This window comes from Camelina sativa, chromosome 14 (assembly GCF_000633955.1).
Source record: "Camelina sativa cultivar DH55 chromosome 14, Cs, whole genome shotgun sequence".
NCBI lineage: Eukaryota > Viridiplantae > Streptophyta > Magnoliopsida > Brassicales > Brassicaceae > Camelina > Camelina sativa.
In genome coordinates, this window is record NC_025698.1 from 4,262,123 (window position 1) to 4,287,370 (window position 25,248).

The 25,248-nt window shown below is 38.3% G+C and overlaps 6 protein-coding genes across 8 annotated transcripts; 4 read left to right on the forward strand and 2 right to left on the reverse strand.

The window, feature by feature from the left end:
• On the forward strand, positions 1,424-3,767 carry LOC104739586 (low-temperature-induced cysteine proteinase-like). The gene is made up of 5 exons (XM_010459992.2): positions 1,424-1,922; positions 2,468-2,703; positions 2,801-2,941; positions 3,028-3,459; positions 3,549-3,767. The coding sequence occupies exons 1-5, from the start codon at positions 1,493-1,495 to the stop codon at positions 3,633-3,635; spliced, it is 1,326 nt and encodes a 441-aa protein (XP_010458294.1). The 5' UTR covers positions 1,424-1,492; the 3' UTR covers positions 3,636-3,767.
• LOC104739587 (probable purine permease 16) lies at positions 3,720-5,145 on the reverse strand. The gene has a single exon (XM_010459993.2). It carries the CDS (start codon positions 5,032-5,034, stop codon positions 3,892-3,894), a length of 1,143 nt encoding a protein of 380 aa, XP_010458295.1. The 5' UTR covers positions 5,035-5,145; the 3' UTR covers positions 3,720-3,891.
• Positions 5,522-8,465, forward strand: LOC104739589 (multiple inositol polyphosphate phosphatase 1). The gene is made up of 11 exons (XM_010459998.2): positions 5,522-5,675; positions 5,888-5,975; positions 6,075-6,368; positions 6,458-6,616; positions 6,722-6,862; positions 6,987-7,043; positions 7,167-7,305; positions 7,400-7,504; positions 7,608-7,798; positions 7,962-8,003; positions 8,095-8,465. The coding sequence occupies exons 1-11, from the start codon at positions 5,572-5,574 to the stop codon at positions 8,239-8,241; spliced, it is 1,467 nt and encodes a 488-aa protein (XP_010458300.1). The 5' UTR covers positions 5,522-5,571; the 3' UTR covers positions 8,242-8,465.
• On the reverse strand, positions 8,546-13,192 carry LOC104739588 (rhamnogalacturonate lyase B-like). Of its 3 annotated transcripts, none has more exons than XM_010459995.2 (15): positions 13,089-13,192; positions 11,910-11,994; positions 11,624-11,769; positions 11,324-11,445; positions 11,183-11,248; positions 10,982-11,098; positions 10,636-10,897; positions 10,358-10,528; positions 10,121-10,276; positions 9,930-10,036; positions 9,754-9,844; positions 9,519-9,660; positions 9,165-9,438; positions 8,958-9,090; positions 8,546-8,868 (listed from the first exon to the last, which is right to left on the reverse strand). In XM_010459995.2, exons 2-15 carry the CDS (start codon positions 11,953-11,955, stop codon positions 8,611-8,613), a joined length of 2,091 nt encoding a protein of 696 aa, XP_010458297.1. In that variant the 5' UTR covers positions 11,956-11,994; positions 13,089-13,192; the 3' UTR covers positions 8,546-8,610. The 3 variants fall into 3 exon arrangements, with proteins under 3 accessions (XP_010458297.1, XP_010458296.1, XP_010458299.1); XM_010459994.1 differs by lacking the exon at positions 13,089-13,192 and adding an exon at positions 12,658-12,725; XM_010459997.1 differs by lacking the exon at positions 13,089-13,192 and adding an exon at positions 12,140-12,196.
• Positions 14,796-15,847, forward strand: LOC104739590. The gene is made up of 3 exons (XM_010460000.1): positions 14,796-14,884; positions 15,038-15,223; positions 15,304-15,847. The coding sequence occupies exons 1-3, from the start codon at positions 14,866-14,868 to the stop codon at positions 15,633-15,635; spliced, it is 537 nt and encodes a 178-aa protein (XP_010458302.1). The 5' UTR covers positions 14,796-14,865; the 3' UTR covers positions 15,636-15,847.
• Positions 19,191-20,063, forward strand: LOC104743203. Its single transcript, XM_010464312.1, has one exon. It carries the CDS (start codon positions 19,191-19,193, stop codon positions 20,061-20,063), a length of 873 nt encoding a protein of 290 aa, XP_010462614.1.

The window sequence follows — 25,248 nt, forward strand, 5'->3', positions numbered from 1 at the left end:
TTTTTTTTTTTTTTTTTTTTAGCTAATTACTATACATTTACTTCAATATTCAACATGTATTTTTGTATGTTTTTGTCAACACATTCCCAGCCCTCCACTCCAAAATGATGATAGCATCCATATATATTATAATATGTGCTCTTTGATTATTGATATAAGATTAAACAACACTTATGTAGTTTATGTTCTTGTAATTTTATAGTGGATTAAAATACTGTTGTAGGGAGAAATATATTTTCAAAAAAATAAAAGCCACTTTCGTATTTGCTGGTTATTATATAGTAAAAGTCGCTTTTACCTGTCGACTGTTAGGTAAGGCTGAACGCTACACTACTCTTTCTTTTATTTGTGTGTGGCCGATGATAGTTCTGTCTCGGGTTTGATTGGTGATTAAAACTTAACGGTGCAAGGTAAGGTTGTGTTCGTTTCTTTGTCCTTTGTTTTATCATATAATAAGTCTTCTACAAAACATTTGCATAAATTTTAGATAAATACGAATGTGCATTAACAATAATTATTGCTTTTTTTGGTTAGCTCTCTTGAAAATACGTTAGGCATGCACATTGGCATTGCTTTGGTTACCACCCTCTGGTCTCCGCGTGATATCTTATTGACTAATTAAAATACTACTTTTTCATATGTATTAAACCAAAAAGGGGGTAATGCAATAAAGTCGTGAGTAGGTCCAAAGTGTACTGCTCATTAGCCTACACAAACAATAGGGAGTGGTGGTCTTTATAAACCTAAAAGGGCGAAAGTTGCTTTCTTTTTGCTTGATAAAGTAAAGATAGATAGATTACCACTTAACAAATGATTTTAGTGTTGACCAAAGAGCAACAAAACAATGATTTACAATAGGTGTAGTTGGAAGCTAAATGTGTTTGGAATATGGGCTTGTCTGGCCCGATCTTCGGTAGTACGGTGTGTAATTATAATAAGGAGATTCGAGGCTGTTAAATGATGGTGCCACAAGCCTAGAATATATGTTTGCTCTGCATATTTTCGCACTAATCACACTTTTTTTAATAACATTTATGTCAAATTAAATCATGTTTGGTTGGTTTGTTATTACAATTATGCAATTTACCATTCAAATTCTTTGTATAAATTCTTAACAGTTAAAAATTTCTTCATAATTCTTATGGCTAAGCTGTAGATGATTCTAGCTCGAGTTTTAATGTGATTTTCAGACACACATCTTCATCTTATCTAATAAGTACATACTAGCGATGATACGAATGTAAAAAAAAAAAAAAGTACATAAAAAGTATAATAATAATACACATTATACACGTGGTTCACTTCTTCTGCGTTCTGCCAAACGCTTTTTACAAAACGCCAACGCGAAACAAACGTTTTGTAATCTTACTGGCTAAAATCTCACAAGAATTGGGAACAAACAAATCTCGAAGCAGTTAGTCTTCCTTATTTCTAGGCCACAAACTTATCTCCACGACGACTCTCTCCTTCTCTTAACCAACAAAAAAAATAAATGTCAATGCCATCTTTCTCCTTTGTCCCTCTCACTTTCTTCTTCCTTCTTCTCGTTTCTTCATCTTCATCGTCATCTTCCGATGACATCTCCGAGTTGTTCGACGGCTGGTGCCAGAGACATGGCAAAACTTACGGTTCAGAAGAAGAGAGGCAACACAGGGTTCAAATCTTTAAAGATAACCACGACTTCGTTACCAAACACAATCTCATCGCTAACGCTACTTACTCTCTCTCTCTCAATGCCTTCGCGGATCTGACTCACAGCGAGTTCAAGACCTCTCGTTTTGGACTCTCTGTTTCTGCGCCGTCGTTGGTAATGGCTAGAAGTAGTAAGGGGAAGAGTCTGGGTGGTACTGTAAAGGTTCCAGATTCCGTTGATTGGAGGAAGAACGGAGCTGTTACTAATGTCAAAGATCAAGGAAGCTGCGGTATTTTTTATTCTATCTTTTCAAATTGTGTTTCTTTTTTTTCATCGAGTTTCAGATTTGATTAGAGTTTTGTAGTTCAGCGACTTAGGGGTTGATTAGAGATCAAGACTTTAGAATCGGAACCTTAAGATTGAATTTAGATCTCGGAGAAATTCTCAAACTTTAGAATCTTTGAGGATGCAGGTTTCACATCTTCTGTGCTTATTTAATATGTTATAGAGGAAGACCAATCATGCCATAGTTTGTCACAGTAATCTAATTTTGCATCTCTTTCACGCTTTTTGGACTCTTTTTTTTTTTTGGAGTATAACTTTTCTTTCCTTTTTCATGTCTATTTATGGTTGAGAGTATTATACTGATTGAACTTTTTAGGAAAGTCTAGAAGCAATTATCATGTGTCTTCTACTCTTCTTATATGAAAGTTACTGTTTGATTCAATGGACAAATGTTGGAATTTTGGTCAGAAATAGTAATGTGTTCTCTCAGATGCATCCACCATGTTGATTATTTGAGTGGATGATGATGATGTTCTACTACATTTATAGGGGCGTGTTGGTCATTCTCTGCTACTGGAGCTATGGAGGGAATCAACAAGATTGTTACAGGAGATCTCATCAGCCTCTCCGAGCAGGAACTCATTGATTGTGACAAGTCCTATAATGATGGCTGCAATGGTGGTCTCATGGATTATGCTTTCCAATTTGTCATAAAAAACAAGGGAATAGACACAGAGAAAGACTATCCTTATCAACAACGCGATGGCACCTGTAAGAAGGATAAGGTATCGCTTTACTTTCTCCTTGTTTAATTTCTATCCCCTGTTTGTTTCCTTGATCTTTGACATCCACTAACGTACATAAGTCACTATTGTTCTGCAGTTGAAACAGCGGGTTGTGACAATTGATAGCTATGCTGGCGTAAAAACAAATGATGAGAAAGCGTTAAAGGAGGCTGTAGCGGTTCAGCCAGTTAGTGTCGGCATCTGTGGAAGCGAGAGAGCGTTTCAGTTATATTCTAGTGTAAGTTACAAGATTAGAGATACACACCTACTCTATTCTCTGAATGTTCAACGTTTCCTTGTTTGAAACTTTACCTTTTGGTGCAGGGAATATTTTCTGGACCGTGTTCGACATCATTGGATCACGCTGTGCTCATAGTAGGATATGGTTCAGAGAATGGTGTTGATTATTGGATTTTGAAGAACTCATGGGGAAAAAGTTGGGGAATGGATGGGTTTATGCACATGCAGCGTAACACCGGAAATTCACAAGGGGTGTGCGGAATCAATATGCTTGCTTCATATCCCATCAAGACACATCCAAACCCGCCTCCACCGTCCCCTCCCGGCCCCACAAAATGCAACCTTTTCACCTCTTGTTCAGCTGCAGAGACTTGTTGCTGTGCAAAAAACCTGTTTGGATTATGTTTCTCATGGAAATGCTGCGAGATAGAATCCGCTGTGTGTTGCAAGGATGGTCGTCACTGTTGTCCACATGATTACCCGGTTTGTGATACAACCAGAAGTCTCTGCCTTAAGGTATTTTAGCTGTGGATATGTGTGCATACTGATCACAATGCTCTACTTCTATGTTTTGTTGACTGATGGAGCTTATTCCTTGCTTACAGAAAACTGGGAATTTCACGGCAATCAAGCCCTTCTGGAAGAATGATTCTACAAATAAACTTGGTAGATTCGAGAAATGGGTTATGTGAGAGAAGTTTTATGCATTTGCTACAGACATTTTACGCATATGTGAATTCGATTACATGTATCTGCGAGGGGATTAGTTGTAGCTGTTGTTGAGATATATAATATATCATCACGGATGTACTTTTAGTCGCTCATTTGGATGTATACAACTTCTGAATCAATAAAGGGATACTTGCAGGACAAACACAGTATTAGTATCTGCAAGACACAACAAGGAATAACATTATCATCTATACATATTGTAGAATAAAGCAGAGACTAAGCTTCGCTGTTGTTGTTCTCTCTTTTCTTCAGTTCTGCGGTCTCCTTCCTCTTTGTTTTGTACAGGGAGTAGAAGTAAGAAGCTAGAGCCAAAACTGCTCCTAGCAGAGCACCTCTTCTCTGCCAGCCAAAGTCATCGTCCTTGAAATCAAAAGCCAACACAATAAGCAGAGCTACAACTGGTGAAGCACACATATGAACAACATCAGCCAATAAACCGGAGACTAAAAGCACCAGACCTAACAGCCCGACCGCCCAAACCTGCCAAGAGAGAGCCAACCCGATCAAACTCAGAATGTAGTAAGTTTTCCCTCTCTTAAACCTCTCGCTGTCGCCTTTTAACTCCTTAAACTCACCACTCGCAAACAGACCGACAGTGCAAATGAGTGTGGCGATGAAAGAAACACAGATTTGCATCTCCAAGACCATCCGAAACACCTTCTTGTTACCATACCTCTTTGTCTTCACCAAAACTTTGTCGAACCCGAGCTGCATGAGGCACAGAGACAAGGAGAAAGCAAGAGTCGGGAATATGAGTATCAACCATGCCTTGATACCGTAAGCATCAGATTCATCTTCATCAGGGGTTCCGGCAAACGCAGGGCTGCCAAAAAAGTCTGCGGCAAGAGTGAGGATTATGGATATGATGATCCATCTGTTAAACTTGAGACGGTTTATGAAAGCTGAGAAGAGGGAGGTGAGTATCAATTGAGTTGAAACCAGAATCCCCCATCCTACGTATAATTTCGCAAGAGCATACAACTTGCTATAAACAGAGACAAGGACACCGAGAGAAACATAGAGCGAGAGAACTCGAAACCAGCCATTGCTGGTTTGACTGGAGACTGTTTCCAGGTTTGGTTTTGGTGAAGGAAATATGAAGAAGAGTGGAATCAGGATGGGAAACGCAGCGTTCTGGATCAAAGCTTGTGTCCATGTTCCTTTGTATTGTCGGTCTTGATCACTGTCTGATCGATTATCCTGGACGTAGTAGAAGTTCAACAGAAGCATGACAAGAGAGTCTCCGACAAAGATCAAGAAACCGCAGAAGAAAACAGAGATCCACCATCTGCGTTGATTGAGCTCGAGGGATCGAGGATTCTCGCAGAAGCCTGGTTCTGGACCTTGAAACTCCTCCATGGTCTCTCTGCTTCTTCTGCTTCGTCTTCTTGGAGATTTTACGAAATACGCAGAGATATAAATCTTGTTAACCTTCCTAGAGGGTGGGACTCATTCCCATGATTGGTTTAACGTGCAAACACACATTTCAATCTGGAAAGATAAAGAAGAGAGAAGGTTCCTGGTCACGAAAAGGTCATGCATTTGACTCAACGTTGCTTGAATAGGTCTCATCGCATTTTTCTAATGAATAAAATGATCTGTAAGATTGGTTATTATATTATTATCAAAGAGCATATTGGCGGCAAAGGAACTCGTTCCAACTGTAAAGCTCCCCAAATCGCAATACCGATGTAAACCGACTTAAACCGGAATTGAACCAAAACATTACAAAAATCTTGGAGATCAAAAGACTAAACCAAAAGACGTGTGACGGGTCAACACGTGGCGTGAAGGAAGCAGCAAGCCGTGTGACCCACCCGACGCAGTGGAACAGTGGCTTTGATAAATCGGGCAAAAAAAACTTCCTCGTGAAGGAAATAAGAAAAGCTTTGAGAGATGGCGACGAAGAAGACTGTTTGGATCACACTGTTGTGTATATTTGTTGTTTCCCAGGCGGATCAGGGTTTCGATGTTCGTCATCACCTCTCCACCGTCACCAGGTTCTTCTTTCTCAATCCTTCTTTTATTGCGTGCTTCCCGAGGAAGTTTGAATCAAAGAACAACACTTTATATCTTCTGGGTCTAAATTTGTTTGACCTAATTGGTCAATATTGCTGTCGGTTTGCCTGACTACATTGACAACGTTTTTGTCAGAAATTTGTGTAGTTGAGTTCTAATTTGTTTTTGTGGGGAATTTGAAATTGGTGTGCAGATACTCAGTTTCGAAAGATGTTACCCAGAATTTGATTCAAGGATCCAATGTCCCCAGTGAGTGTACACCTATCCACCTTAACCTTGTGGTAAGCTTACTTTACTAGAGGATTCATTATTTTTGTTATGGAAACCCCAAAAGTGAGGTAGAATGAAGACTGAAATTGGTGGTCTTTTAACATTGTTAGGCTAGGCATGGAACTCGTTCTCCGACCAAGAAACGGTTGCGGGAACTGGAGAATTTGGCCGGTAGGTTAAAGGAACTGGTAAGAGATGCAGAAGCTAGAAAATTGCCTTTAGACAAAATTCCTGGATGGTTAGGACAATGGAAATCTCCTTGGGAAGGAAAAGTGAAAGGCGGGGAGCTTATCAGGCAAGGGGAGGACGAGTTGTACCAACTGGGAATCCGAGTTAGGGAACGGTTTCCTAGTTTGTTTGAAGATGATTACCATCCTGATGTCTATACAATAAGAGCTACGCAGGTTGGTTGCCCTTTTATGTGAACACCGGAGTTTGGTTGCAAATATTGGTGGCCTGAGGACATTCCTGACTTGTTTAAATCTCTTGGTAGATTCCTCGGGCATCTGCAAGTGCTGTAGCATTTGGAATGGGGTTGTTCAGGGAAAAAGGAAATCTGGGACCAGGCCGTAATAGAGCATTCGCTGTCACAAGTGAAAACCGTGCTAGTGATACAAAGCTGAGATTTTTTGAATGTTGTCAAAACTACAAGGTACAGTCATGATTGAATCAATCTAAGTTTTTTTTTTATTGTATGGTTCATCCTCAATATACTTATTCTGAGTTATTTCTTTTCTTTACATGTCTTTGATTGCAGAGCTATAGAAAAGCTAAGGAACCTGCTGTGGATAAGCTCAAGGAACCTGTTTTGAATAAGATTACAGCTTCAGTTGCAAAGAGATATGGTCTAAGTTTCACTAAAGAGGACGTTTCTTCTCTCTGGTTTCTTTGCAAGCAGGTGCTTCATTCTTCAATCTCGTTTTAAATTTTCTGAAGGTTTATGCACTTCTTTCCTGGAGGCTAGGACACCTATGTTACGTCATGAATCAATTATAACACTAATGTTGTTCTATAAATTTCAGGAAGCATCATTGCTTAATGTAACTAATCAAAGTTGTGAGCTTTTCTCGCCATCAGAGGTACGTTCAAGTTGCCAATTCATTCTCTTTGTCTTTGGATCTTTTTACATGTGCTTTAGATATATTTTTGGGCTCATGGATTTTATGCTGTAACACTAGTTATCTGTAACCAATCATCTGTAGGTTGCTTTGCTGGAATGGACAGATGACTTGGAAGTGTTTCTCCTCAAAGGTTATGGCAATTCCTTGAACTACAAAATGGGAGTTCCATTGCTAGAAGATGTTTTGAATTCAATGGAAGAAGCTATCAAGGCCCGGGAAGGTAATCTCAAACTTGAAACCAAGAATATATGAACGATTTGCCTGCCAATTTAGTCATTAGATCTAAGTATTTGTCCTATTTTATTACCCTGCAGAAAAGCTGCCGCCTGGAAGTTACGAAAAAGCAAGGCTTAGGTTTGCACATGCCGAAACAATAGTTCCCTTTTCTTGTCTTCTTGGGCTTTTCCTTCATGGATCTGGTTAGTCTATCACATCAGATATTCCTACGCTTGTGCTTGTTGTGAAACATGTAATTCTACTCATTGCTTCTTCTTCTTATACAATGTTTGAAATGTTTCACAGAGTTTGAGAAAATACAGAAGGAACAACCATTGGAACTCCCTCCACAACCTCCTAAAACCAGAGATTTTAGAGGCAGCACCATGGCTCCGTTTGGTGGGAACAACATTCTTGTCCTCTACAGTTGTCCCGCAGATTCCTCTCCCAAATACTTCGTTCAGGTTCTGCACAACGAGCATCCTATTGCACTTCCAGTAAGTTTCATCTATCTAATAAACCCAAACTCAGTTTCAGCTCTATTGTAGTGGGCAGTGGCCAAACAGAAATGTAGACATAACTTCCACAATTTTGAGAATTGGATTAATTCACTTTCCGTTTATCTTCTTCTATTTCCTAATGTCTCCATACAAATTTCAGGGTTGTGATGGAAAAGATTTCTGTTCTCTTGAAGATTTCAAGGTATTTTGCATCTTTCCGTCTGAAGTTTTCCTACAAATATATACATTTTTTTTTGTACAGGCATGAATCTCTATTGTCCTTTTGTTTACAGGCCAAAGTTGTAACCCCTCATCTAAAGCATGCTTTTGACAACCTCTGCAATGCTAATCGAGATGACCCGAAACAGAAGCCTGCATCAAGTAAGTTATCAATACTGTTCGGTTGGCTGTTTGGATCGAGCCAGGATACCGAGCTCTAGTTACTTCACAGCTCTTATTGCTGCCTGAGTACAGTTTGAACCTGAAACCACATAGAGCAATGTTGTCTGTTTTTTGTCGCCTTGCCACAGTTTTTAGTTAGTTCTATCCGGAACCCGAAATGTTTCAATTTTGATCTTTGAATCTATTTCCATACTTGCTTGGGAGAAACTAAAAGCTTTAAATTACATATGTAGTACATCATTCCGGGTAAGGAGTTACAGTCTTTACTCTATGTTTGGTTCCAATCCCTCTTGGCCTAAGACTGGAGTATAACTTTTGATATAAATTACCACTCGAGAAAAGAATCTGTATTTCTCTATGTTTATTATATTAATCACCAACTTTATAAGGGAAAACTGAAAACAACTCTATGATCTAGTAAGATAATTGATGGAATCAGGACATTCTAGACGAATATAATCATACATGAGTCCTTGAAAAGGGCTCGTGGCGAGGGGTTGAGTTAAATATATGGTGTTGTTTCCCAGGCGAAGAGAAGAATCAGGCACATTCACATTGTACAACCAATATAGTCCATGAATACCATGTCTTGCAATTGTATTATCCCTTCCTATTTGCTCGGTCGTGAACAATGGAGGATTTGCAGAAGGATCGTTGACCCGAACCTGCAAAAAAATTACCAAAGAAATAAATGAATTTTTTAACTTTCATAGAGAAAAAAAAAAAGAGTGTCAATGCAACTTCAGATTTGCACCTGCAGTTCTGCTACATTTGATGTAGCTAGAGCAATTCGCAATTTGAAGTTTCCGGTTAAGTTTTTCATTTTATCGTCCAATTGAAACCTGATCTGCCATGTTGTACCTTTATATCCTCCATTTGCTTGCTTCCTACAAATCCAATGTTTTTATACTTCTAACAAAGTTTCGTAGTGTTTTGAATTTTAAAAGAGTAACAAACTAACCTGGTAACTTGCATGAAGAACCATTTCTTAGAATGATCATCCACATCAGCATTGTAGACCATATCTTCGTCGGGGTACAGTTCTGAATACCGTTCCCACAATCCGTATTGTCGGTATTTATCAGAACGGTTTGAGTATAGTTTGTTTACAAAGGTTGGATTAGGGTCAGGAATGTAGAACTCTGCAGCGGTTCGGTCTGGCACACCGATTTCCCATATAGTTGAACCGTCTCTAGGAGGTTCATACACCAAGTCCCCTAGGTTAGTCTTTGAGCCTGTTTCCAGTGTTACACTCTTTGTCAGAATGATGTACATATATACAAAACAGTCGTTGTGGTAATACAAGTATTCGAACCTGGAGAAATATCAAAAACGGTGTCGTTGTGGTAATCACCGATGAATCCAGGAGCAAAGGCATAGAGATTATAACGACCACTTCTCACATTATTGATAGAAAAATATCCGTTTACGTCTGCTTTTGACCAGAACTGATAACCCTGTTAATGTAATTAAAACAAAAACTTATCACTAATCGAATTAATGTTAATTAACAAGAAGGAGAATGAGTATATGAATAGAGTTAAAATTACTTTGTATTCTCTTTGCCATGAGCCAACATCTCCTGGTGCAGCCAATCCCACGTAGGAACCATTTGCAGGTATATCCTCACTACTTATGAATCTGTTAGGAAAAAAAACTATCACTTAGGAATCTGTTACGTCATAAACGAGGTAGTTTCAAGGGATAAATGAAGCAACTAGTGTACCTGTCTCTTACGAGTAATCTACCGCTAACAGATCCTCTTTGGTCAGATGCAGGAAAATCATCTGAAGCTGTGAAGCTATAAGGCCACTTCTCTTCTTCAATCTTTGTCTGAAACAACAAGCAAACCTATTGTTCAGCTCTTTTGTTCTTACATATGCACATGAATATGTGTGTGGTAGATGTATGACTGACCTGGTTCTTGGCTTCATGCCAGAGCAAGAGAGGATCAACTCCTTTAGGAAAAGAGTTGAGATAAATAAAGACTGGTCCAAATACTTTCTTCCATGCTTCACCTTGTTTAAAATTCATGATTAAATCTGCTCCAACATAGTGAGTGCTGTGAAATATCTGTTCCATTTCACACACATAACCTATCATTCATCTTCCATCCAAATTATGAATCGATTTATGTTGAAACCAATTGCTCACCGCGAGGTTGGTTGGACCGACATGGGAGCCTAGGAATTGCTTGAGAGGTCCAGCAGATCGGAACTCGTTGCTTGGAGTGATTTGCCAGAATCCAACTGAATCATTTGTGCTTATCCATCCATGTACTTTTATGTCTTTACTCTCCATTGAGTACTCATACTTGTCATCAACCTATAAGACAAAAAGACTTTAATCCTCTGTTTCCTCTGTTTTTTAATTCCTCTGTTTCCTATGTTTTCAAGCTGGGAATATTTTCTAATAATAATTTGAATTTATACCTCTCCTTTGAACTCAGGCTCGATAGGGTCGAGAAGTTGAACCGCCTCGGGATAAGCAAGAGGCTGACCTCGAGGCGGGATTCGATCATCTGGCAAAGGCATGTACCTCTGCCTGTCATCTGAAATCGCCATGTAATGAAACTTGTCCTTGTTTAGCTTAATTGCTAATCGGATATTATCGAGTTCAACAGCGGGCCATCCTTGTAACCGCTCGAAGATGGCATAAGTGTAGAACCCCGACGAGTTTCGCAACATTACAAACCTGAATATCAACTCAAATCCCATCAATATAGACAGATTCCAAGTTAGATATATACAGATGTTGACATTGTGACTAGTTAGTTACCTCTTGTCTATATTCACTGGAACAGCCGTGGTTGAAGATGAATTCCATGTCCTTGAAAACGATAGCTCTATCAGTTCATCGTTCTGCGTCTTCACTTCCATCTTTGTTGCTTCAATCCTGCAGTAAAGTAATCCAACTAAGTGTCATTTCACATTTGCGCAATAATAATTGGTATGATTAAAATGTAACACAATCATTTACCGGTCTAATGTGCCTTTGGTCTTTTTGGTTTTTTTTCCAGGAAAGTTCCACACTAAGTCCCAGTAACTGAAGAAATCAGATCAATTAGAGTTTATACACTCGCATCAGAGCAGCTAGATACATATACATATATAGAGTTACCCTCTATCATCTTCTTTGCTGTCATACGCTAGCACATTTTCGATACCGTTATACTGGATCCCAGTGACAAATCCCTCAGGATTTGACAAAGTTAATTGAAAAATTCCATTGTCCATTACCACCTGCAATCATCGTCATAGTTTAGGGTTTTCGGAAAAGATCCATGTGACTTGTACATCAAGAAAGCCACAAATATAGAGCGTAACGGCTTTGTTATTTATTAAAGATGTGTCTTTAATGAAAAGGTAATTAAGAATCTTGAGTAGTTAAAAAAAAAAAAAACGTATAGAGACGACGTACATGTCGATCTTGGTAATGTAACTGCAAGACTTGTGTTGATTCTGGCTCAGGGCTTTGATTTTGGGAGATAACAATTTCAAACAAAGACATAAACATGATCAAAGGAATAACCCATCCTCTCTGTTTCAATAAGTGTCTCCGGTAATCTATTTTTTTTCACCAAACATGCATACCATCACTTTTTGTTAGGAATTAGGTTTCTTATCAAGTAAAACACAAAGGTTAAATATTTATAAATAATCTAACTAAAAGAAATTGTAATGATGTTTTCTTCTGTGATGCGTACCTTTGGTCGTCACGAGCTTGAACACATGTGAAGAGAACAGAAACATGATTAAATCAGCGTATTTGTCTTGGAGCTTTCTCGAAATCTGTCCACAAACGTAATAAGACAAACGAAGTTGTACAGACGAGGCAAGTAAGTAAGAAAGAAAGAAAGAAGAGTCGTTGTTAATATATTTTGACACAATAAAATCATTATATAGGTTTTCTTCTAATAAAGAATCCATTACTCACACAAAAACTTTGAAGTGGGGACAAATGATAAGAGACAAAAAGTAAAACATACGAACATGTGAACTAATAAAACAGAAACATAGAAAGAAAAAAGAGAGAGAAGTAAGTTTAGTGGTCTAGGCAACATCAAAAGTTTTCTTCTGCTATAAACAAAGAATTCTTTTTTTCATATTACTGTATATGACCCAGGCTTTATTGGCGTATTGTAAAATTCATTAAAATAAGAATAGAAAATGAACATATTATTCCATCAAGAAATATTACGATTTATTCCAATCCCATGTAGAGGCATGAACCAAAACTCGTTAAAAATGATTCAGACTCAAAAAGTATGATGTTGAACATGGTATGCATACTTATTAATGCAATAGTTGTATCACGTGCTACGATTCGTACAAAGCAACCACTCCCAATAATAATACATCTTTGTCTTTTCTTTTCTTTTCCCCAACAAATACTTAGCCTACTCGGAAGATTTCTAAGGAAAATGTGCCTAACCACCGTAACATCCGATTTACCTGAAAGTGGTTCGGTTGTTGACAGTGACACCACTTCATAATTAATTGTATTCGATCTGTAGTTTTTGTTGTAGATGTATAAATATGCAAAAATGCACACGAACAAGATAGGGAATATAACGAATGCTGATGCTTGAAGCAAAAGTTGTATGCGGCTGCTTGGGTGGTTGATTGGAGTTAGGGAAAACACAAACATTCATATAAAAACATATACATATCGAAGAAATATATAAAGACTTTTTTAACAGGTTGTTCACCAAATGCTTACCCAAATAATTTCCAACGAACACTATTCACGGGTTTAATTTTTCACATTATTTAGCAGAAAAAGTCTTTTTCGATGAAATTAATCAAACAGATGAGGAAACTACATCCCTATATTCTTCATATGTCTTTTATGAATACCAAGAACGAACCATAATGTGACTAACCTTTCAAGAGTTGATCTGGAGTCTGAAATTTTGACAATACAGCCAGAAAAAAAATATTGTTTTCAAAAACACAACATTGAGATGATTCTTAATAGAAGAGAAACGAATTTTATAATTTGGTTGCAAAACAGTCAACTACTGTAATAATAAAGTTTAGCAGATATTTATTTAGGATCTCATTTCAACCCTCGAGATAATCTTCCATTTAAAAAGATTTATTAACTTGTCAAAGGAAAAAGACTTGATCAAAAGGATAGATTGAGCACCGTTCTAAGAAATTATTAAAACTGGAAAGTCAAGATTCATGTGTCTTAATTATATATTTTGTGATGTTAATTACCATCAGATATTTTGTATGTATCTGATTTCTCCTAACCTTTTCCCTTTCTATAAGATTATTTGCAAAATTGAATAACAGAGTCAAAATCCTTTTTTTGAGTAATCAAAAAAGTACTAAAAGAAAAATATTTCATACCATTTATGTCACTATAATTCATTTCTAAGATAAATTATATATTAAAAGACTTTACCTAGCCTAAAGAATTTAATGTTATCATTATTTACTGGTTTATTTTAGAACCTTCTTTTTTCACTTGTATCTGTGAAATATATTATTTTTCATCCATATTGCCTTTATTGATTGAATTAGGGCTTGATTGAACCCGAGTATCCAGGAAAAAGCAGATTATTTTATGGAAGAACAGGAGATCAGCATATACTAGAGCATTAGCATTATGCAGTATAAGCATTAAGGTGCATAAACTGTATGCTTTGATTAATATAACACATTTAGTTGATTGATATAGCAGTGAAGTATTAGATATTATATTTATATTTAATATATGATATTAATTAAAAAAAATATAATTTAAATGTGTTTTATTAATAAAATATAATTATCACTCATTGCTATATAATTTTTAAAATATATATTTTAGATTAAATAAATTTTATAAATTGTTATATATATAAATGTGTAATTTAATAATTTTTAATTATATATATTTATAATGTTACACATTAATTACAAATAATTAATATATATTATAATTGTTTATAAGTTTATATCTATATTTACATTTTTAATTTCAATAACTTTTTAAAATATATATAATATAACACACTAAACTAAAATAAAACAAAAATATATATTATAAATGTTATATCCACATTAATATTTTAATGTATTAAATAAATTATTATATTATTTTCAATAATAACATTAAGTAGTTTCTCATATATATTATCTTATAACAAATAAATTTATCTTCTATAAAATCATAATTTTCTATTTTTACAAAATAAATTAATTATTTAAAATTAATTTAATATATATTAATATTTTAGAGTTTAATGTTTGAGAAATACTTCAAATGAGAGCATATAGGAAGAGACCATATGAAAGCATCTGTAACTTCTAAATGCTCTCTTATATGTTTTCTTAATAAATGTTGATGGGATGATAAAATAAAAAAAGCTTCTTTATATGCTCTTCCAATCAAGACCTTAGCCAACTAACAAACATTTTAAATCAAATTTGGTTATACTTTCTGAAAGAGTGATGGGAAGCAAGGAAAATTAATTAAAGGGTAGAATCGAAATTAAATAAACCACTTGATGAGATCGAACGGTTGAAAAGAAAGTAGTCGTCTGCATGCACAAAATCTCAATCATTCAATTAAAACAACAAATATATCTGCAGCGCATGCAAGAGCTAAACCCTAATCTTCTTTGATTTTTTCTTCTTCTTCTTCTTCTCTCGATCACCGTTGAAACAATGAGCAGAAAATTCAGAGGTAAGATTTGAATCTCTTGCTCGAAATTGTTTGCGTTTATCAGGATAAGATTTCATCTGTCATGCTAAACTAGCTAACCGATCGATCGAATCGATTTTTTTTTTTCGTTTTTTTCTTCAGTTTCGTAATTGAATATTTGCTTAAACCTCGCAGATGGTGAAGTACGCGACTTCTGGGATTTGAAGGATTTCCCAGTCCCTAAGGGTCGCAAGATTCGTGACATTATTGATTCTGTTCTTATGAGACGGGGTTATATAGGTGAGGTCTCAATCACGGCTTATGGTGAGAAGGATCCTGAAGACAATCCTCTGGAGAATGGAATCACCTTCGTACACAGAAGTAAGTTTTTCCTTTTTACTCAGAACATATGCTTATATTGTATTAAGATTTTGTATGTGTGTATGTGTCTCTACCATCAGGGGATAAATATTGGAGGCTTAATAAGATATTAGTAGATTTTGCTTTGGCCGCAGCGGACAATCATGAGCCCCATCTTGTACAATTAACTTTGATGGTAGTCGCAGAAAACATCAAGAAAGATACCGAGTTCTTCCATCTTCTACGAAACGTGAATTCTATAAGGTTCAATGTCTTATTAGTAGTCCCTGATGTGTGCCACCCAGAAGAAGTGCCACTTCCTTTTGTTAGCTTAGCTTGGCGTTGGACAGACCTACTACAGGGAGGAGATCCTATGCCTGAAACCGAATTACTCGCCCTATTAGATCGAGGGAAACAAGAGTTTATCTGGTGATTATGAACATGATAGGTACGTACGCTGATGATATGGTGATGCTGGGCTCCATCTAAAGTAATGTCGTTATATCAATATGATCGATACTTTCGATTTTAAAAGGCTCTGGTGGTTTTGTGTACGAAATTTCATGTTATCATTCTTGTCTTAAACCATGATTTGTTTTGAGTTCAAGTGATATTTTGTACGGTTTTAATTACGTACGTTTGCTCTGTTCGGATCCTTGATTGTTGTTTTCATAATATGATGATTAGTTGAAGAAACTGTAACACTTTTCTTTGCAAATCAGTTCATGCTCACCAAAAACTTGGGAGTTTGATCCCGTCTGTAAATAATACATGGTGTTTAGATAGACTAACCTAGCTGGTTTAATTAACTGAAGAAAATATAACACTTTTCTTTGCGAATCGAAATTCATGCTCACCAAAAACTTGGAGTTTGCGGTTTTGATCTAGTGTGTGATGATAATAGATGGGTGTTAAGATAGACTGACCAACCAAGCTGGTCTAATTAGAGTTTCTATTTTTGTTGTGATATGGCTTAATTTCAGATGGTTAGTCTAGTTTGTTGTATAGTGAGGTTATATTTGTATTATTTCAAACAAATTAAACTTAATTATAACCAATGCTGGACCACACTGTTTTGAATTTATCAATTAATTAGTAAAAAATATATGAGAAATAGAATAATTAAGTATAGTTTAGATGAGAAGGGAAATTATTAAGCCTGTGACCTCAACGTAAATAACAGAGAAGAAGAAGATAGTAGATTGTTTTGTTGATCTTTTTCGATCGATTGCTTTTACAAGACCAGAGAAACTAAAATACATCAGGACAATGGCAAAAAAGGGTACTTGAACGAGCTTCTGATCTTCTTTTCCACTTTTGAGGTCCAATAAGACCCAAAAGGTTATGTGTTGCCACTGGAAATAAACAAACTAGCCTCAGCCGCTAAGGGGTAGAATCGTAATCTAGCAAAACACTTGATGATAACAAGATCCGAATCATCTTCTCCCTTCTAAACCCTAAAACTGTCAATCTTTTTTCTTGTAAGTTTGTCAATGTCTCTTCCGGTAGAGATAGAAAGCATGTTGGACACACCACTACACAACGGTAAGATAACTATTATATATCTCTTTGATCCAAATTGATCGCAATCGGTAGTAATCTTATGATTGTTTAATTAATTATAATATGCGTTGGCAGCTGCTAACACACACGTCTTCTGGGACGTCGAGGATTTCCCGATCCCTAAGGATCGCAATTTGTGTAATTTTATTAGAAAAGTCAAAGACTCTCTTGAGATGGAGAGTTATGTTGGTTACGAGCTGTCAATCTTTGCTTATGTTGGCGACGAAGCTCCGGAAGAGAAGGAGGCGCTCTTTGTCATGGCCGGGATCCCCTTCGTATGCGTAAATGTTGAAAAACGGTCGAGACTCTCTAAGATGATATTTGACATGCTTGCGTGGGCATTCGAGAATCCTAACCCTAATCAAGCAATTTTACTCATAGTTGCAAAAGATATCCCAGATGGAGACACGGAGTTTGGCCGTGTTCTTGAAATACTGGCAAAAAGAGGTTACCATGTATTCTGTACAGTGCCTGATGACTTCCCACAAGGACAAATGCCACCTGCTGGTCCTGCAGAGTTGATGTTGGGCATAATTTTAATCATGTAAATAATAATAGATAAATTCTATTATTATTATGATATACTCTATAAATAATAGAGAATTACGTATTCTCTAGAATATTCAGTCAATACCGGCCGTAACAGGATATGGCCACCAATGTCGGAATATGGCTACCAATGTCGGGATATGGCTACTAATGTCATTAAGAGAATATTCGAGTCTATCTCTTGAGGAACATATTCAAAACGACCTTATCTCGTGTAGAGGCGGTGACTCAAGCCCAAATCCCATGAAGATTAGGGTAAAGAGACTTCTCTATAAAAAGGGAGCGAGATCAACACAATACGACACGAAATCGAGAGCTAAATAAGAGACCAAAAACACAGCCACACGACTCAATTCCAAAGCTTTGCTAGGGTTCTTAAAATTGACTCGTTGTGCCTTAAACTCTTGTATTGGAGCTCGATACCTTGATCAATAAAAAGCGATTATTCAACATATATTTCCTGTTTCCGTAGTCTCTAAACGAATCAATTATTTTTGCCCAAACAATTGGCGCTAGAAGGAGGGGCTAGAGCAAACTACGTGAGATGACGGGAAACGGAGGTGACACGACTAACATCGACACGACTGTTGCTGGTCAGCTGGAAGCCTTAACTACTAAGCTGAACGAAGCTGTGCAGAAGTTATCACAGATCGAGGCTGATAACACTAGACTACGGGAGGAGAACGCCTCACTGATGACAGCAGGGAGGATGTTCACCGAAGCAAGCTCTAGATTTCGTGGCGTGCAGGTGAGTCAGATGCAGGACCTTACCTCAACGCCTAGAACCAACAATCGAACACCCACAACGGGAGATGGACGACTGGAAACTCCTCGTCAAGAAGAGAGCGGCGGAAGAAACCCTGACAAAAGGCAGGCGCGTGAAAACCCTACCCGTGAAGAAAATTCGGATCAACAAGAAGTTGTCAACACACAGCGCATGATAGGAATCGAACATGAACCATACACCAAGTCAGCCGAAGCCACTTACTTGGAAGCTATGATTGCAAAACGTTTGGGTGCAGTAGAAGCTATGATTGAACGACTGCCAGGAGTGGCTCCACCGATTCGGAAAAGCAACTTGCACTCGTATGCTGATACACCTTTTTCTGACGAAATTGCACTCACGGAGATGCCGAGAAAGTTCATGTTACCAACAATGAAGATGTATGATGGAACATCTGACCCGGATGACCACATCGCACAATACAAACAACGGATGTTCACGACGGCTATCCAAAAAGAGTGCAGAGAGGCTACTATGTGCAAGGGATTTGGCTCAAACCTTACGGGGGCTGTGCTTCAGTGGTTTATCAACCTACCAAACGGCTCAATAAACTCGTTTGCATCGTTGACAGATCTCTTCGTTGAGCAATTCGCTAGCAGCAGGAACCTGGAAAAGACAGCGGATGACCTTTATGAGGTACGACAAAAGAGAGACGAGCCATTACGTGCCTATGTGGGACGATTCAATAAGGAAAAAGTATCGATACCAAGTTGCAACACGTCAACCGCCATCTCCGCATTTAAAAGAGGCCTGCTTCCAGACGGTGACTTGTACAAGGAACTTACGAAGTATCAGTGCAGAACAATGGAAGACGTACTTTCACGTGCATGGGCACAGATCAAGTGGGAGGAAGATTCGGCTTATCGCCAGCGACGTTCACCATGATCTGATTCTCGTGTGGTGAGAAACGAGAGAACAAGTAGGGATGATAAGCCTTACCAAAGACCTCGTGATGAAAACGCCAGGAGTGGAAGGAAGAACACACATCGACCATTGAGCGGAGCAGACGACGTGAAACCCAGATCATCAACATGGCCAGATATTAGTAACCTTTCAATCTCGCATGCACACTTAGTCGGTGTACTGAAGGAGATGGGTGAAAACGTGAGATGGCCTCCAAAGATGAAGGCACCTGACAACAAGCGTAACACCTCAAAGTGGTGTGAATTTCACAATGATCACGGCCACAGAACAGAAGATTGCATCTCATTGAGGATGGAAGTGAATGAGCTGTTGAAGAAAGGATACTTGAGAGAATACTTGTCTGATAAAACCCAAAATCGATTGGATGGTGAAAGCAACAAACAAGTTGCAATTGCCAACGGTCTGGTTTCTCCTCCAAAACATGATCGAGTTATCAATGTTATCTCTGGAGGATCAGAAATAAGCGGGATAACTCATTCAGCTGCAAAAAGAAATACCAGAACTGTCAAAAACTGTCAAAGCAAAGGGCAAGCTACGCAAGGCGACATGCCAGCGTGCACAATATCTTTTGCAATGAGTGAGAGCAGTGTATCAACCCCGCATCATGATGCGTTAGTCATACAATTGACAGTGGCTAATTGCTTAGTGAAGAGGATATTAATCGACAATGGAAGCTCAACCAACATCCTTTATATGCAAGCATATAAAGAGTTGGGTCTCGACGAAAAAGAATTGACACGAAAATCTATCCTGTTAGTGGGATTCAGTGGCGAGGTCAAGCAGAGTGTTGGCGAAGTGACACTTCCAGTGTATGCTGAGGGAGTTAACAAACACACAAAGTTTTTGGTAGTGGACTGTGCTTCGGCTTACAATGCCATTATGGGGCGCCCTTGGATTCACGACATGGGTGCTGTCCCATCGACTCTACACCAGATTATCAAATTTCCCACCCCATGGGGAGTGAAGGAGATAGCAGGGGCACAAGAGAGTTCACGCTCGTGTTATCAGACTACCTTAAAGGGTAAAGGTCAGCAATTATAGCAATTACAGAAGCCACCGCTGGCACCTCATGGGGAAGAACCAGAGGTGGAACAATTGGATGCGATATCATTACTCGAAGACGATCCTGACAAACGGGTAAACGTGGGTTCGAAACTCCCAACAGATATACGGAAAAGGCTAATCGACTTTCTCAGATCAAACGCGGACTGCTTTGCTTGGACGCACGCTGATATGCCTGGAATTGACCCAAATGTCATCATGCATCGACTTGAAGTAGACCCAGATCACCCACCAGTTAGACAAAAGCGAAGGAAGTTTGCACCTGAACGCGACTCGATAATTAACAAAGAGGTCCAAAATCTTCTGGATTCAGGATTCATACGCGAAGTAAGCTATCCGGATTGGCTAGCCAATGTGGTGGTCGTTCGAAAGAAAAATGGAAAGTGGCGGGTATGTATAGATTTCACTGATCTAAATAAGGCATGTCCTAAAGATCCATTCCCATTACCTCACATTGACAAACTCGTAGATGCTACCGCTGGACATCAACTGATGAGTTTCATTGAACGCTTTCAGCGGCTACAACCAAATCCTAATGCATCCAGATGACCAGGAAAAAACATCATTCATGACTACACGAGGCATATATTGCTATAAAGTGATGCCGTTTGGTTTGAAAAACGCTGGGTCCACCTATCAGAGATTGGTGAATATGATGTTTGCTAGCCAAATTGGTCAAGCTATGGAGGTTTATATCGATGATATGCTTGTGAAGTCACTGGCGGCAGAAGACCACATTGTGCACCTACATCAAGCATTCACCACGCTACGCAAATATAAGATGAAGCTAAACCCGTCAAAGTGTTCTTTTGGTGTCAGTTCAGGCAAGTTCCTTGGGTATATTGTCACATATCGAGGAATTGAAGCCAATCCAGACCAAATAAGAGCAATTCAGGGTATTGCTCCACCAAGAAACGTGAAGGAAGTGCAGAAACTAACTGGCAGGATGGCTGCACTCAGCAGATTTATCTCGAGACTCTCCGACAGGTCTCATCCTTTCTTTGCAGCTTTACGAAAGCCAAAGCCGAAAGATTTCGTATGGGATGACAAATGCGAGGAAGCACTGAAACATTTGAAGGAATATCTTACTTCGCCTCCGGTTTTGTCAAAAGCTAAGGACGGAGAAGTGTTGTTACTGTATCTTGCTGTGTCAGAATATGCAGTCAGTGGAGTCCTCGTACGTGAAGAAGAAAACAAACAATATCCTGTGTACTATGTGAGCAAGTCTCTCTTAGAAGCCGAAACAAGGTATAGCCACCTGGAAAAGCTAGCGCTTGCATTAATAACAGCGGCGAGAAAGCTGCGTCCATACTTCCAAGCTCACCCTATTGTGTTAGTAACCTCATCACCTATCAAAGCAGTGCTCCACAAGCCAGAGATGTCAGGGAGATTGGCAAAGTGGGCAGTCGAACTTGGAGAATATGACGTTATATATAGACCAACCACAGCTATCAAATCTCAAGTATTGGCCGATTTTGTGGCAGAGTTTGCACCAAACATGATCCCAGAAGTGATAGAAGAAGTGAAAATGCTCCATGAAGGGGCAAGAAACGGCGAATGGACGCTCTATGTCGACGGTTCTAGCAATATTCGAGGAACTGGCCTCGGCCTGGTTCTTATGTCTCCTATGGGTGAGATAGCTTCAAGAGCTGTCAGATGCAATTTCAGATCCACGAACAATGAAGCAGAGTATGAGGCACTGATAGCAGGTCTAACATTGGCTCGAGAATTTGGAGCTCAGAACTTAGAAGTTTTCAGCGACTCACAGCTAGTTGTCAATCAAACCCAAGGGGATTATCAAGCCAAGGATTCTAGTATGGCTAGATATTTGAGTGTGGCGAAGGAACTTATCAAAGAGTTTAGCAGCTGCAGGATTAATCAGATCCCAAGGGAGCAAAACAATCATGCAGATGCACTCGCCAACCTTGCATCCGCACTAAAAACGGACACCTCAGTCAATGTACCACTACTGATCCTACAATGGCCAGCGACTAACCAAGTAGTAAAACCGCAAAAGTCTCCTGTCATGACAATCAGTGAAACGACGAATTGGATGACTCCAATCCTCAACTATCTTCGGGATGGCGTGCTGCCAATGCACCGTGCTGAATGCAGAAAGATCAAGCAGCAAGCTGCACGATTTATTCTCAGCGTAGGAAAACTTTACCGTAGGTCATTTTCTGGCCCCTACTTGAAGTGTATTACGACGGTTGAAGCTCAAACAGTTTTGGCAGAATTGCATTTAGGAGAATGTGAAAACCACTCAGGCGCACGAAGCCTAATGCTAAGAGCCAAAAGAGCTGGATATTACTGGACTACGATGAGCGAGGATGCCGTACGATTTGTTCGCCACGGTGACAAGTGTCAAAGGTTTGCTAATATCTCGAGGCTACCACCAGAAAACTTGAAGACAATTAGTTCTCCGTGGCCATTCATGAAGTGGGGCATGGACATAGTCGGGAAACTGCCAACGGCACCAGCTCAGAAAGTTTTTCTATTGGCAGTAACTGATTACTTCACAAAGTGGGTAGAAGCAGAGGCGTTTAGCCAAGTCAGAGCACTGGAAGTCAGAAGCTTTATATGGAAGAATGTTATATGCAAATTTGGGGTGCCTCATGAAATTGTCACTGACAACGGACCCCAATTTGCATGTAATAAGGTGAAGGAATTCTGTGAAAATTGGGGCATAAAACTAAGCTTCGCAACGCCAAGGCATCCGCAATCCAACGGTCAAGCGGAATCTTCAAACAAAACTATTGTGCAACTGTTGAAGAAACGCCTTCAAAAGGCTAAAGGAAATTGGGTAGAAGAGCTTCCAGGCGTGTTATGGGCTTACCGCACGACCACTAAGTCATCAACCAGTGAAACACCATTTTCACTTGTGTATGGGATGGAAGCAGTAATACCATGGCGTTGGACTGAGCTGTTTGATGGCAAGTACTCTATCGAAGCTGTTTTTGATTCGGATACCGACAATGAAGAGGAAAGCTGCTCACAAGGTCCAGAGAAAAGTCCGAAGACAAACAGCTAAATAGGTGAAGAATCGAAGACAAAGATCGTAGATCTATGAACAAATCGAATCTAAGTATATACAATTCCAAAACACGAAATTGAAAGGGGGAAAACCTAATTAAATCATAGAAAACAAAGATATTGTGAGAGAGAAATTGAGATTACGTACGATCGATTGCAGCTAAATAGGAGAAAAGTCCGAAGACAGTGAAGAATCGAATCAAAGTCGGCGAATAGGTGAAGTAATGTTGAGCAATTTACTAAAGTACCATCAGCCACTTGGTTTTGTATGTATTGTAATTAAGGGGTAGAATCATGATTTAGCAAACCACTTGATATCCGAATCTTCTATCCCTCAGCCGCAGATGTAATTAACCCTAATATAAATTTCGTTTTTTTTTTCTTACTAGGTAAATTTTCTGAATCTCCGGTAGAAAGCATGGACTCACCAAAAGGCTACAGCTGTAAGATCTCTATATCTCTTTGATCCAAATTGATCGCAATCGATCGTACGTAATCTTATTGTTTAATTATAATATGCGTTCGCAGATGCTAACACACGCGTCTTCTGGGACGTCGATGATTTCCCAATCCCTAAGGATGGCGATTTGTGTGTTTTTCGTTGCAAAGTCAGACGAGCTCTTGAGATCGAGGGTTATTATGGTCACGACCTGACAATGTTTGCTTATGTTGGCGACAAAGCTCCTCCGGTAGGGGAGAGGCACTTTATCATGGCCCAGATCACGCTCATGTGCGTAAATGTTGAAAAACGGTCGAGACTCTCTAAGATGATACTTGACATGCTTGCGTGGGCATTCGAGAATCCTGACCCTAATGAAGCAATTTTACTCATAGTTGCAAAAGACATCCCAGAGGGAGACACAGAGTTTGATCGTGTTCTTGGAATACTGGCAGCAAAAGGTTACCATGTTTTCTGTACAGTGCCTGATGACTTCCCACTAGGACAACTGCCACCAGCTGGTCCTGCAGAGTTGACATGGCGTTGGACCGAGCTGTTTGATGGCAAGTACCCTATCAAAGCTGCTTTTGATTCGGATTCCGAAAGTGATGATGATGCGGATTGTCCTCTTCTGGAGAAACGTACAAAGACAAGTACTAAATGAAGCTAGTGGTTCTCACAAGTACTAGCTTAGCTTTCTCTGCGTTTTAAAAGAATGCTTGGGTTTTGTGTATCTTAGTTATTTTCACATTATCCTTGATTGAGAAAGGCAGGCAACTATATATATATATATATATATATATATATCAGTGTTCAAGAAAGCGTTAGGCGGTATTTGGGCGGTGATCCAACGCCTAGCGCCTAGAACGCTTAGTCGGGGCCTAGACAGTTTTTAGGCGATTTAGGCGTTTACAACATAAAACATTATATATATATATATATATAATTATATTAAAATATATGTTATAAAAATAAAATTTTTATAAACAACGGTAAGAAAAATACATTTATTTAAGTTATATTAACAACATATAAATGTTTATAATTACGTATATAGATATAAAACATAATAATTTAATTATATGTAATTTAAAAATCAAAAATAAATATTAAAATAAAGTGTATGTAATTTTAAGCGGGTTAGGCGGTCATCTAGGCGTCTGCTGAGCGCTTAGCGCCTAGACGGCCGCCTAGACCGCTTTCTTGAACACTGATATATATATATATATATATATATATATATATTTTTAATAATTATTAATAGATGAAGAAAATATAGAACTTGGATCAAGATTCTCTTAATTTAACTAATCATATTATTAATATTAAACTAATCGTATCAATCCATTAACAACTTAAACTAAATCACTCCTCCACTAAAAACCTCTATGATGGTTGCTTTAAGTAATAAAATAATGTTTATTAAACAATTTTTTATTAATTATCACATTTTAATAAATTATGAAATAATCAAAACAAGAAATAGTTATTTAATTATTTATATTACATGAAAAAGAAAACAACATTATTTTACATAATTCATAAATATGAAACATATTTTACAAAGTCGAGAAATACAAACATTAAATTTTAAATAGAAGAAATGACAACGACAACGGTTAGAACTAAGTCAAAAAGCTAAACTTAACACAAATTACAAAATCAGAAATATAGAGTTGCTTACTTTTTGAA

Excerpts from the sequence above, each read along its gene's own strand:
- LOC104739586 (XM_010459992.2), top strand. The coding sequence starts at position 1,493 with ATGTCAATGCCATCTTTCTCCTTTGTCCCTCTCACTTTCTTCTTCCTT. Across the intron at positions 2,704-2,800 it reads GCACCTGTAAGAAGGATAAG|TTGAAACAGCGGGTTGTGAC; the intron begins GTATCGCTTTAC and ends ATTGTTCTGCAG. Across the intron at positions 2,942-3,027 it reads CGTTTCAGTTATATTCTAGT|GGAATATTTTCTGGACCGTG; the intron begins GTAAGTTACAAG and ends CTTTTGGTGCAG.
- LOC104739587 (XM_010459993.2), bottom strand. The coding sequence starts at position 5,034 with ATGGAGGAGTTTCAAGGTCCAGAACCAGGCTTCTGCGAGAATCCTCGA.
- LOC104739589 (XM_010459998.2), top strand. The coding sequence starts at position 5,572 with ATGGCGACGAAGAAGACTGTTTGGATCACACTGTTGTGTATATTTGTT. Across the intron at positions 5,976-6,074 it reads CTATCCACCTTAACCTTGTG|GCTAGGCATGGAACTCGTTC; the intron begins GTAAGCTTACTT and ends TAACATTGTTAG. Across the intron at positions 7,306-7,399 it reads AGCTATCAAGGCCCGGGAAG|AAAAGCTGCCGCCTGGAAGT; the intron begins GTAATCTCAAAC and ends ATTACCCTGCAG.
- LOC104739588 (XM_010459994.1), bottom strand. The coding sequence starts at position 12,696 with ATGAAGTGGTGTCACTGTCAACAACCGAACCACTTTCAG. Across the intron at positions 10,898-10,981 it reads CCAGTGAATATAGACAAGAG|GTTTGTAATGTTGCGAAACT; the intron begins GTAACTAACTAG and ends GTTGATATTCAG. Across the intron at positions 9,439-9,518 it reads CGTTTTTGATATTTCTCCAG|GCTCAAAGACTAACCTAGGG; the intron begins GTTCGAATACTT and ends CACTGGAAACAG.
- LOC104739590 (XM_010460000.1), top strand. Across the intron at positions 15,224-15,303 it reads AATCACCTTCGTACACAGAA|GGGATAAATATTGGAGGCTT; the intron begins GTAAGTTTTTCC and ends CTCTACCATCAG.
- LOC104743203 (XM_010464312.1), top strand. The coding sequence starts at position 19,191 with ATGGGTGAAAACGTGAGATGGCCTCCAAAGATGAAGGCACCTGACAAC.